This window comes from Capra hircus, chromosome 3 (assembly GCF_001704415.2).
Source record: "Capra hircus breed San Clemente chromosome 3, ASM170441v1, whole genome shotgun sequence".
Taxonomy (NCBI): Eukaryota; Metazoa; Chordata; class Mammalia; order Artiodactyla; family Bovidae; genus Capra; species Capra hircus.
Genome location: NC_030810.1, coordinates 110,441,626 through 110,453,933, shown reverse-complemented (window position 1 = coordinate 110,453,933; position 12,308 = coordinate 110,441,626). Strand labels below are relative to the sequence as shown.

At 52.8% G+C, this 12,308-nt stretch overlaps 1 protein-coding gene and 1 long non-coding RNA gene across 4 annotated transcripts in view; one reads left to right on the top strand and one right to left on the bottom strand.

The window, feature by feature from the left end:
• The window catches only part of LOC102185883, a 42,809-nt gene continuing 30,510 nt past the window's right edge, over positions 10-12,308 (top strand). For all 3 annotated transcript variants that reach the window (XR_001917882.1, XR_001917881.1, XR_309845.3), the window contains exons 1-3: positions 10-198; positions 730-885; positions 1,057-1,153. This is a non-coding gene — a long non-coding RNA (uncharacterized LOC102185883). The remainder of the gene's footprint in view (positions 199-729; positions 886-1,056; positions 1,154-12,308) is intronic.
• Positions 2,869-12,212, bottom strand: CASQ1 (calsequestrin 1). Its single transcript, XM_005677230.2, has 11 exons — positions 11,616-12,212; positions 9,198-9,282; positions 8,337-8,437; positions 8,019-8,130; positions 7,608-7,681; positions 7,112-7,242; positions 5,999-6,044; positions 5,582-5,636; positions 5,261-5,361; positions 4,384-4,458; positions 2,869-3,452 (listed from the first exon to the last, which is right to left on the bottom strand). Exons 1-11 carry the CDS (start codon positions 11,892-11,894, stop codon positions 3,318-3,320), a joined length of 1,194 nt encoding a protein of 397 aa, XP_005677287.1. The 5' UTR covers positions 11,895-12,212; the 3' UTR covers positions 2,869-3,317.

The following is a 12,308-nucleotide window of genomic DNA, read 5'->3' as shown; positions in this document are numbered from 1 at the left end:
AGGCAGGAGGGGGCTGGGGTTCTGGAAGACTCGGGATGGGGGCAGATGTAAGGGAGGACTGGACTAGTGACGCTGCTTCTTCCCCCAAACAGCCAACCCCCCCCCCCCATTCTCAGATTTAATTCTTCCCAAAGGAACACACACCTCCCCTTACGACCTTTCGGTGACCACAGTGGCTGGGACCCTGGACAGCAAAGAGTAAGTTTGAGTTTGGAAGGCCTTTGGCCTCTGGATCCTTTTAGCTGCTTGACTCCGTGTTTGAAAAAAACCTTTTTCTTCCCTTTATGGGTCAGGGGAGCCGTAGTAAATGACCACTCAGATTTATCCACCTTGAAGGAGGGAGAGGGGGGAGGAGTGGAGTCCAGAAGCAAGGTGGGGGCTTTCTTCGCCTGTCCTGGAGTTACAGATCTTCTCTCGCCAGGATGATGCCGGCCGCCCCCTGTGTTCCTCTCACCTTTCCCAAATTACCACCCTCCAGCCTTCCCCCTCCCCCCCTGCATCATGATGTAATTTTATTTTCTGAGGAGAAAAAGAGCAGCAATGAGCTCAGCATGCAAATATAGACGACTTGCAGAGCCGTGCTTCCCTCTGTCTCTTTGCTTTACCCCTCTGCCCAGGCCCAGCAGCCACTCTCACTTCCCTCCACCCTAGGGACTTTCCTCCCTCAGATTCTCAGGCAGACTGCAAGCGGGAAGGAAGAAGTAGAAAAGCCTCTGTTTTCCTCTCCAGCCTAAAGGGTCTCTCCTCAACTCTGGCAGAGCCTGCTGATGAGGTCTGAGCCCCATCAGTGTCTGTGTCACCCCCGGGAATGCCCCGGCTTCACCTCAGTACCAGCTTCGGTTCCTTCACCTGGGTTCCAGCAGGGGACCCCTCAGGAAGCCGCAGGTGAGCTCCTCCTTTCGTGAGACTACACTTCCCCTAGAAGAGGCTCCGGCTGGCTGCTCTGGGCCTCTCTCTGCTATGGCATCCTCTCCCCAGGGTGCCCTGTCCCTGCCCCTGTGACAGCAACATATTCTAACATGCTTTTGCATATGTCTCCTTTGTTCTGAGTTGTAGGGCCAAACCTGTTTTGTTGACCCACCTCTGAGACTCAGAAAAACTGAATGACTTGCCTACAGTCAGTGAAAGATCCAGATCTTTCAGAGGCAGCCAGGTAAGGGGACTCAGGCTTCATGCTGGCTCTGCTCCTCTCTTGGGCAGGTTATGCCTCAGAGCCTGTGTCCTTGTGGGTAAGATGGGAACACTGATGTCTGTCTCACAGGGTTCTGGTGAGATTTAGAAATGGTAAGTCCCTAGTGACTGGCACGGATGGATGCTTAAAACATGGGAGCTATCGTTTAGTCCGGGGCTTTCCACTGACCTGTGCTAGAGAGTAGGTTCTGCAATGTTTTTGTATGGCCTAGTGCCCATACCATGTATTAAACATTTATTAGATGGGTACAAGTTGGATGAATAAGTGGTTTCTACTTTATGCTTCTGCCACCATCTCCAGGAAGACTTCTGGATTTGTCTGTGGAGGGTGAAAAGTTCTCTCACCTTAGGTCTCATTCATCCATGCTCAGACATCCTCTTAAGTTGTCCAGCAATGTCTTTATACTCAGGCTATGAAAACTGTAACATCTGTTAGTTAGGGGCTTGTTCAGTTGCTTGTCCTTCATGCCAACTCCTGACTCCATTACACTTACCCCAGCCTGGGCCTGTGCTGGAGAGAATGTGGGTCCTTCCTGCCAGGATTGCCAGTGGGCCCCCAGGTCTGGGGGAGTCCCCGTTGTACAAACTAAAAGGTCTCCTTTGTATTCCCTTGACCACTGCTCCAGCCCACGTTCTCCTAACTCTACTTGATTACTGTAACAGTCTGATAAGAGCTGGACTCCCTTCCTCTGGTATCTCCATCAGCTTCCTTCCCCCATCCATCCTGCTCATCACTGCCAGATTACATGTTGTTCTTCCTCCCTAGCTCACAGGACACCTCTGTGACCTAGGCCTGGATGCACACCAACCTCACAGCCACCATTTGAACTCTTCTTGTCTATGTGGTCTCCTCTCTATACCCCTAGCATGGCACATACATTCTGCCAGTGCTTTTGATGTTTTCACCACTTGAAATGTCTCCTCCCCAACTCCTTTGCCCCAATCAAATTCCACTCTTCATTTAAGACCTAGAAAATACTCATTTCCGTTATGAAGCCATCAAAACCTATTCTCATCTCTCTTTTTCGAGTCTTTTCTATCCATTTGTTCCTTCTTTCAAAAAACATTTACTAAGGACTTCTTGTGTACCAAACCCTGTAGACACAGAGAAGAAGCCTGGGGTCCTTCCTTCCTTCAAGGGCTCACAGTCTGGTGGGAAGGACAGACACTAGAATACAGGTGGCAGGAGGTGGATGGAGAGAGTGTGGTGGGAACCCAGAGAAGGGAGCTGCAGGAAGGGCCACCTCTGGGAAGGCCTAACCGAGGAAGTGTTATTTGGGCTCAATCTTGCTGTTCAAATAAGAGCTGCAAGGGAGGATGCTATCAAGTGGCACATAATCACTTAATTATATATTGCTTTGTATTTTTCTTCAATTGTTTAGTGTGCTTGTCTTGACTTCCCAGTGAGACTAATCAGCCGGAGAGCAGGGACAGGCTCGGCACTCTCTGTTCTCCCAGAGCCTGACAGTGGTGCTAGAGGAACACCATGTGTTCAGCAAAGCGTTGTTGACTTGCAGCAGATAAATAACCCAAGCTTCTCTGGGATAACTGTCTGGAGGGAAGAGCCCCACCCCCTTGTGATCACAGTCCCCTAAGAAGGTACCCACACCTAAATCCCCCACCCTCTAGCTGCCTTCCTCCTGCCGTAGGGGTGAGACCTCATCAGCAGACACTTGCTAATGTTGCCCCAGATCCTTTATTGAGGTCTCATTTGACCCAAATACATCAACAAGAGATTGCTAAAGTTCAGCCCCAAACACAGTACTCTCCCATCCCTCTGGCCAGGGATAGGACAATCAGAAGGACAGAGGACTTGAGAGAGTAAGGAGGAGTTGCTCAGGTGGGGGGAACAGAAGAGATGGGGACCCATGGATATGGCAAGGAGGGAGTCACAAGGAAGCATGAAGGGAGTGACGGAAGAAACAATTGATACAGGGACGCAGTGGGACAGGAAACAGAAGCCAGAGAAGACAGCTGAGCTGGTGTGTCGGGAAATCTCAGCACCTAGCGTATAGACCCCAACAAGCCCCATGGCAGAGGACGACCTAGTGTCCCTGGAGGAGCTCAGGGAAGGAGAGGGGAGCAGGAGGAGAGCGGGTGGGGCCGGGAGACGGCTGCCACGGCAACTAGTCGTCATCATCGTCTTCGTCGTCGTCCTCTGTGTTGATCTCGCCCTCCAGCACGTCCTCCAGCCAGTCCTCCAGCTCCTCGGCAGAGGGCAGGTCCTCCTCATCATCCATTTCCATCCATACGCTGTCCGCCTAGGACATGGCACAGACCAGGGATCAGAACTAAGCCTGACTCAGGTCTCCAGACCTGTCCTCCCACTCTCTGGCCTCTGTACATCCTCTGTCCCCTTCTCTGCATCTGTCCCTGGGCAGGAGAACTGTCCAGATGAAGGTCTAGGTTGGAACAGTGACAGTGGGAGTAGAAAGAACAGCTGGTCAGCAAATAGACCTTCTCCCTTTGGTCTTTCTTAACAAGCTCTTGCTGTGTTGAGCTTCACAAAACAGACCTCTCTATCATGCCCTTGATGCAAAACCACTGGTGACTCTTCATGGTCTGGAAAATAAAGTCAAAATCTCTAGCATTCCAGACTTTGTAGTTCTGGCATCATCCTCAGAGATCTCTGGACTCTCAAGCCATAAAATCCGACTTGCCTTTTCCCAGGCCTGATACTCATTTTCCTTCTTTTTGACCTTTTCCTGTAACTTTTCCATCAGTTTGGAAATAACATCTCATAATTTTCACTCCCAGAACTCCAGTGTATTTAAATTTTTTAGATTTAAATGATTTATTCTTTATATGTATGTGAAAGAGAAGATTTCTGCCTTCTAAAAGCTCAAAGACTACTGGAAGAGACACACATGATACATAATAGCTGTATAAAAGTCATGTTCTCGATGCCAAATGGGCTCTGGGAGGAAGAAAATGATTCCAAATGGGAGATCTGGAAAGACTTCATGGAGAAGAGAGGATTTGAACTGGGCTTTGAAGGACGAGCAGCCAAATTCCAACAGATAGAAGCAGGAGTGTATTCAGGGCAGGAATCTTTCCCTCTTTCCAGCCATTAGACTGGGCCGGTCTGATTCCTCTGGGAAGGGCCCTCAATTCCTTGTTAGCAAAGCAGAGAACTAGCTATGCTGGGAAGCAGAGGTGGAAGTCAGCCAGGGATGATTGAAGGAAACTCACGTCAGTAACATTGACGACTCCTATTTGTGGGGCTGACAAGTCGATGTTAAATGTCTTCTCCCAGTATGGAACCAGCTGTGGAGAGACCACATACGGTAAAACTTAATGGAGACTAGGAATACCTGAGTCCAGGAGGGTGCGTGTGAGGGCCAGCAATGGGGAGACAGAGGACACTGTGAGCCTGTGGGGGGTGGACGGTGGGTCTAGCTACAGTCCCTGAAGGGAATCGGTAGAACTAAGCAGTTCAGAAAGAGTAGATATACCAAAAGGAGAGTATCAGGAGCGTCAGCTGGGAACACTGGCCACTTCCTTCTGAAGAAAACTACTGATAGATAGGAAGCCTGCTCTGATCCTGGATCTGCTACTGATTGACTTTGTGAGTCAGGGCAAGTCACTTCTCCCTGGCCCTCAGTTCCTGCATCTCTAAGGTAGTTATAATCAGTGACTGCCATCGGTCCTCACACTTCTGTTTGTTTATCTAGTTCTCTTTTCAACAAAGAATGTTTTAGGTGTTGGGGATTCGGCTGGTAACAGAGCCACGCCCTGAGACATGGAGTCTCTGTGTGTTGATTCTGTGATTATGTACACCCACGTGCAGGGTTAATGTGCCCCCTGCTCCCCCAAACTCTGGATTTCTCTAGAAAGAGAAAGGTGCCCCTGGACACCTGAGCTAGCTGCTCAGCCTCTGCGCTGGGAATCCTGTTGTTCCACGCGCCCCGCCCTGTGTCCTCTTTCTGAGGATGCCCTTAGTGGCCCTGAGCATGCAGTAGGGTCCTCCACTGGGAGATGGGAGCAGGGACTCTGAAACAGACCCCCTCAGGACATGCCCCAGACTAAGGCCCTGCCGAGGACAGCAGTGCCCAGTGACGTTTCTTACCAGGGGGAAGTCATCAGGGTCGATCCAGATGATGCTCAGATCAGGATTGTCTGTGTTATCTTGGGCCACGGACTTGAGTATCTCTAAGAACTCATAGCCATCTTGGAGGGAACACAGGTGATAAGGGTGTGACGGGGCACAGAGGGAACTGGAGTCCAGCTCTCTGTTCCCGCCTCCCATAGCTCCACATGTCTAGCTTGTAAACTGTGCTCTGAGAAAACACATCTTGCGTGTTAAAAGCCTACGCTCCAATTAGTACCCCATCTCCCCCTCTCACCAGTGCCCCTGCCTCCCACATCCAACCCAGTATTCCTTCCTCACCAGGATCAGCTTCCTCTGCAAAGGCCACAATATGGATTCCATCCAGATCGTCCTCCTGTTGAAGGGTGTGGGGAGGAAGACCTTAGCTATACTCCCTGAAGTTAGTGAGCCCAGAACAGACCCTAGATCTTGGACCTGAGTCTTGTGGCAGTCTAGCTTCTGAAGCAGGAATGTTCCTGTCACCCACACTCCTTGAGCAAACCCTTCAGCCCCAGAGCTTAGGGCTCCTCCTCTGGCATCGTCAACAAGTTATGTGTGTCCCCCAGCTCCTGACACGTTCTTCAGAACAGAAACCCTCAACCTTGGCTGGTGCACTGTCTTTCCTACAAGCAAGACATGAGGAACAGCAGGACTAGTTCCCAGGACTTGAATTTTCCCATGCTCGCCCAGGGCCTGGCCCCATCCAGGGGCACTCACCCAAGTCTCATACATACTCTCAGGCTTCAGCTTCCTCAGGGTTGATCTAGAAGAGAGAGAAGGGCACTACTCAGCGGGCGAGAAGGACACCCTTGGCTCCAGCGGATCCCTGTGAGCAGAGGCTGCCACAGGGTCACACCTAGGGCACAGACAGCTTGTAGCCCAGAACCAAGCCATCTGGAAAAGACTAAGCTCTGGGCACCAGGCCCAGATCATTGCATGGTTGAAGCAGGTGGGAGAGCAGAGGGTGGGCAAGGGGACTGGAAAAGAGACTTTTGGGAGAAAGAACTGGACATCTGGATGCTCATTCATTCATTCACAAATTGAGTGCTGGAGATGTTCTAAAGCTGTGCTAGGTGCTGTGGAGACAGAATCCAACGAGGCCAACATACTCCTGCCCTGAGGGAGAAAACCATACTCTAGTGGGGGAGAGTGAGAGCAAGTAGTGTTCACAGTGATAAATGGGTGTTCCCAGCTGTGGAGTACTGTGCAGGAAGAGAATGCGTGAGTGTAGGGCAGGATTTCTCAGCATTTGACATTTGGGGCCGGATAATTCTTTGTTGTGGGAGGGCTGTCCTGTGCACTTCGGGATAGTAAGCAGCATCTCTGGTCTCCACCCACTAAACACCAGTAGCTCTCTCTCCAACCGAAAGTGTCTGTAGACATTGCCAAATATCCCCTGGAGGACGGAATCGTCCCCCTACGTCACCACTCCCTCCAGCCCTGTTGAGAACCACTGCTGTAGGCAGTGTGTCAGACCTGGCTTAGGATCCCTGTTCTGACACTCCTTGTGGACTCTCTCTAACTGAGGTTGTTAAAGGATTAAATAGAATAAGAAAGAGAGCACTTCAGTGTTCCCAGCAGACCACAGGCACTCAACGCTGGTCTCAGGCCACATCACAGTGAACTATACAGGTTTATGGGGCACCTTCTGTGTGTAAGGCTCTGGCTAGGTGCAAAACCATCAGTGCGCCAGGGAGCACTGGTCCCCAGAGAGGTATTTGTCTCCAGGGCAGACCAGGCTCCTGGTCAACTGCCTTTCCCCCAGCCCATCTCCCAGACGTGCTCCTGAGGAGGAGCCCACCCTGCTCAGGGGCTTGTCCCCATGCCCACCTTTTGTGTGCCTCCACAAAGTTGACGATCTCCTCTTCGCTGTTGGGCTTGTCTGGGATGGTCACAGGCTCCTCCATGAAGGCCTCGTAGAAATCAATTTCATTCAGCTTTAGGGTCAGCTTCTTTGCCACCTTTTGGGGAAGGGGATGGGGGATTGGACCAGGGGACATGCGGTCAGGGGAGAAGCAGTATTAGTGGAGAGTGTTACGGGGGCGGGCGGGGGAGCCGGTATCAAACGGGGAGTCAGACAACCTGGGCCCTCGTCACTGCCATTGTGACACTGCACACGTGTCTCAACTTCTCTGGGCTTCGGCTGAGCCTGAGAGGGCTGGGTTAGAGCCTCTGAAATCTGTGGAGTGGGGGAAGCCGGGGTGGGGAGGGGTGGGGAATACTGGTGTATAATGAGGGAGGAGGTGCCCCCATCGATTCTGAGAGGGGGCTCTGGAGGGCAGCTGACAGGAGTGAGGGAGACTCAGGGCGCCGCAGGGAGGAGAACCTTGCTGTCAAAGGTGGCGAAGAAGGGGATGTAGGGGTGGAACTCCTCCGCGGCGTCCTCGTAGGCTTTGTAATCTGAGGAGGGAATGCAGAGTCAGTCTCTGGGGCAACCAGGGTCTGCCAGGGAACCACCTCCGCCTCCGCTCTGTCTCCCCAGTTCTTTGGCAAATGGGTTCATTCTGAGACCCACTCCCTCTAGCTTTCCGAGAGGAGATACAGTGGTGAGGGGCGGGGAAGGGAAATGCCTTGGTGCCTGTCTGGGAAACTTGCAGAGTGCAGGGGGATCAGAGCAGTCGCTGGACCCACCCCGGCAAGAGGGGTGAGGGGGCAGGGGTCTGAGCCAGTGGAGAAGGAGGAGGGCAGATGAAGTGGGGGGCAGGGGGGACAGTGGAGTCTGAGGGTGGTTACCCACGCTCTGAGTCTTTGTTCTTGAAGTAGCCAATGAGTTTGTTATCATCTTCAATATTCTCAAATGCCTGCAGCTCTCGGTCACCCTCAATCAATTCCACAGGGTCCTCAAGGACCTGGAAGAGCAAGGACATTGAATGAATGAGAGTGAGTCTCTGAACTCAGTGGCAGAGACAGGGAGAGGGATCAGGGAGAAAGGGGCTCTCTGGTGGGGAGGAAGGGCTCTCTGTTGCCTTTGTGTGTGTGTTTGTGTGTGAGGCTGGAGTTGGTCCGACGGGCATGAGGTCTTTAAGCAAGGCCATTAGGTCCAAGAGGTCCTCACATCAAGCAGAAACTCCACCAGGGTGTCAGCAGAAAACTCGCCATCGTACTCAATGACTTCATCCCCCTTGAAAACATAAATGCTGTCTTCTTCAGTCAGTCCTAGGGAGGGAGCCAGAGGTGGGCCGTGATTCCAGCCTTCCCACAGATCCGAGCGTCCAAATCCAGGGCCACAGCCCATTCCATAATCCCACTGGACCCTCTCTCCCGTCCTTCACCTCGCCTGCCCCCAGCCCTGCTCACCTCCACTGCCTCTTAGCCCGTATATCCCTGAGGCCCAACCCCCTGGATTTAGCCTAGGTGGCTAGTCTGGCCCCAGGGGCTCTCCAGAGAGAAAGAGGTCAGAGGCGGGGGAGGCCAAAGGGAGATACAGACTCTAGCAAGATGTCTCCCTTTCTCTATCTGCCATAACCAAGGACAAATATTCCTTTTACCGCCTCTGAGAACTCTGGTTACTAATTCCCAGCCCGGGCCCTTTAACCTTTTGCTATTACTGCCCGGATGACTTCATTACTGACCACCCCTCCCCCATCCACATCCGGAGTCCCGTCTCCAGCCTGTGCTGCCCCCTGGCGGCTGGTGCTGTAACATCCGGCCCGCAGCTCTGCGGGTGGGGGAGGGGTTGGAAGCGGAGATTGCAGGAGGCCTCTCTAGCCGCACTTGTGTTCCCTGATTCCCCCTTTCCTCCAGCACCTAGCCCTGTTTTTTAGATATGTACAAAAAAGGCCAGCCCCGCTTCTCTCTGAGATTTGAGCATGGTTCTTTGTAAGGAATAACGGAGAGCCTGGAACCCCCAGCCATACCCCTGCAACTTTCAGCCTTCCCTCACTTGCCACCTTCCGCTTCCTGCTCCTACCCTTACCTAGCTTCTTGGCTACAGCCGCGTCCTTCTCAGAGTCCACCATCCCGAAGCCAACACCCTTGTCTTCTAGCACTTGGGCTGCTAACTGAAGGGAGAGTTAGGGTTAAAATCAGCCCCTGAAAGTCTTAATAACCACGAGTTCCCATCTCATTCTTTCGAGTTGGGCCATTTGGGATTCTGGGACTATGAGACCTTGACGCTGTTCCAGGATCCAGGATATCTCTCCTTTCCCTTCTACCCGCACCACCCCCTCATTTTTTTTGGTCCTTGGTTCAAATTTAATCCTTGAACATTTATTGCTCATTTATTGTTGTTTAGGCGCTAAATCATGTCTGACTCTAGGACCCCATGGACTGTGGCCCATGAGGCTCCTCTGTCCATGGGATTTCCCAGGCAAGAATACTGGAGTGGGTTGCCATTTTTTTCTCCAGAGGATCTTCCCCACCCAGGGATCAAATCTGCATCTGCTGCTTGGCAGGTGGATTCTTTTTATTTTTTTATTTTTATTATTTTTTAATATAAATTTATTTATTTTAATTGGAGATTAATTGGCAGGTGGATTCTTTACCGTTGAGTTGCCTGGGAAGCCCATTGCTCGTTTACAGTGTGCTTATTATGTTGAACTTGAAGGCACTGTTCATGTGCTTATGGGTTCCTTAAGGGTGCTGAGGGATCTTCAGAATGCCTGAGGCCCTTTCCTCCTTCAGAGCTGAGCCCTGTCCTCCATACAAAGGCCATACTCAGTGTGGGGGTGATGTTCTGCGTCCCTTGGATTCTTCTGAGTGACTCCCAATGGGGAGAATTTTGGAGAGAAAGAGGGTAGTGATGGGGTCTGTTCATGTTGCTGAGGAGCGGGGAGAGATGGGGAGCTGAGAGCAGAGATCACTGGGGCAAACACTGGCTACCCTCAGAGGCAAAGAGACCGACAGAGAGACTACAGGTGAAGTAGGCCCAGCTTTCCTCAATGGAGTGGGACTTTGCTTTTCACTGACTACTTCAGCCTGTCCTTAGGCTATGGAGTGTCAGCCCTAGGCCCCTGGCCCTGGCCCCGCCCACCCCACCCCCTCCTGCCAGGCTCTCGACCCTGATGCACTCTGCATGGGGCACAGTTTGCAGCTTTACCCCCCACCTTTACCCATCTGAGTGCCCGAGTCTGTGCTCAGATTCTCAGGAGGACAGGGCAGGGAGACGGTTGGCAGGTGGATGGCCAGGGATGCTGAGCACTCAGGATAAAAATACTCAGCTCATTAATCAGATGGCAGGTTCCAGCATGCGGCAGGGGCACACAGAACTGAGAGCCTGCAATCCTGGTGTCTTGCCCTGAAATACTCCAAGCTCTGGGCAGGCTGGGGCCTCTGTGCTGTCAAGCTAGAGGAGGAGCTGCAGCAGCTTGGACAAGGAGACTCCAACACATCCCGGCTCCAGGAGGGCTGTGTGACCAAGTCTCCAATCATTTATAAACACGGGCTTTTTTCTTGTAACAATAGGCCCTCTCTCCTTTATGCCTGAGGTCAGCTAGCGGGTGAGGAGAGTCTTCCCACAAAGACAATTTGGGGAAGGCCTGGTGAAGCCGCCTCCAAACACAAAAATTTTCCAGTCCACGTGCCCAGCTTGATCCAGTAGGGGCAGATGGGATGGGGGAGGAGAGAGGGGCCTGAGAGGCCAGTGGGAGGCATGGTGGGCTCCATTACACCTTTAGCTATGAAATCACTGACATGCAGCCTTCTCAGATGGCTCAGTGGTAAAGAATCTGCCTGCCAAGCAGGAGATGTGGGTTCCATCCCTGGGTCGGGAAGGTCCTCTGGAGAAGGAAATGACAACCTACTCCAGTATCTTGCCTGGGAAATCCTATGGACAGAGGAGGCTGCTGGGCTACAGTCCATGGGCTCACAAAAGAGTCAGACACAACTTAGCAACTAAACAATGCCATGCAAATAAAATGTCATTGACATTTCTATTTATACCGTTTGGAACTCTTTGGAGTGCAGCCCCTAAAGTGTGTAGAGAACGGGCACGTTCTGGCTAGGACAGTAGATTTGGGGATGCACGGCAATTCCTCTCCTTCCCATGAAGAAAGTCTCTTTTCCTTTTTTGCACCCCCTTTGGGGTGCCCCCAAGGTCACCCCAGTCCTAGCCAAACCTAGTACTTCCAGCCTCCGCTAGCATGGAGGAGAGATTCTCCCTGCAGCTCCCCTCTTTGCTACCATTGCCTGGCTACGGGTGTACTTTGGGGTTCCTGAATCCCTCTCTCTTTTGGCCAAGGTCATATGCCACTTGTGTCCTGTTAGTGGAAGCAGGATCCTGCTGCATTGCCTTTCCCCCCAACCCCACCCTCAAAGATCCATGTGGCGTTGTAGGAGGGAGGGGTGCAGAGAGGGGCTGAGCCTGCTCTCCCAGCCTGCAGACCCCATCACTCACCTCCAGGATCAGCTCCTCCATCTCAAACTGTCTTTGTGAGGCCTTGTCGTCCTCAGGGGGTTCGTGGTAGAGCAGCGCCAGCACCTCGTACTTCTTGAACACGTTCTTGTAGTTCTTTGCGTTGACATTGACCACACGGTCCACGCCATCATACTCAGGGAAGTCGAGCCCTTCCTCCCCCTGCACCCCTGACTTGGGTGTCCCCAGCACCAGCAGGAACAGCAGTGCCAGCCGCAGGCCGGGCACAGCTCTGGCCCCCATCCTGTCTGCAGTGCTCATGGAGGTAGTGGGGTCTGGGTCAGCGCGTCTCGTCTAGAAGAGGTCAGCTGGGGTAGGGAGGGGCCCCTGGGTCCCAAATCCTGAGTTGGGGGCTCACAGTGGGGGTGGGGTGGGGAATGGCCCAGAGCAGTGGACAGAGGACCCTGCCGGCCCTGGAGAAACTGCCGACAGAGCCAAGAGAAAAAGGGTCAGAGGAGGAATAGGAGCAGGGGGCGGGGAGGGAACCGGAGCTGCCCCTGAGGTTGGCACCCCTCGGCCCCCACCTGGTCCCGTCTAAATATGTCTCCAGGATTGGCAGGGGAGACGGATAACCTTCTGAGGCCAGGGCGGCTCCACAAGGGCCGGGATCCTCCTACCTCCACCACCTCTCACCCAGGCTCCCAGAGCCTCCTTCCCCTCCCCCGCACCCAATGT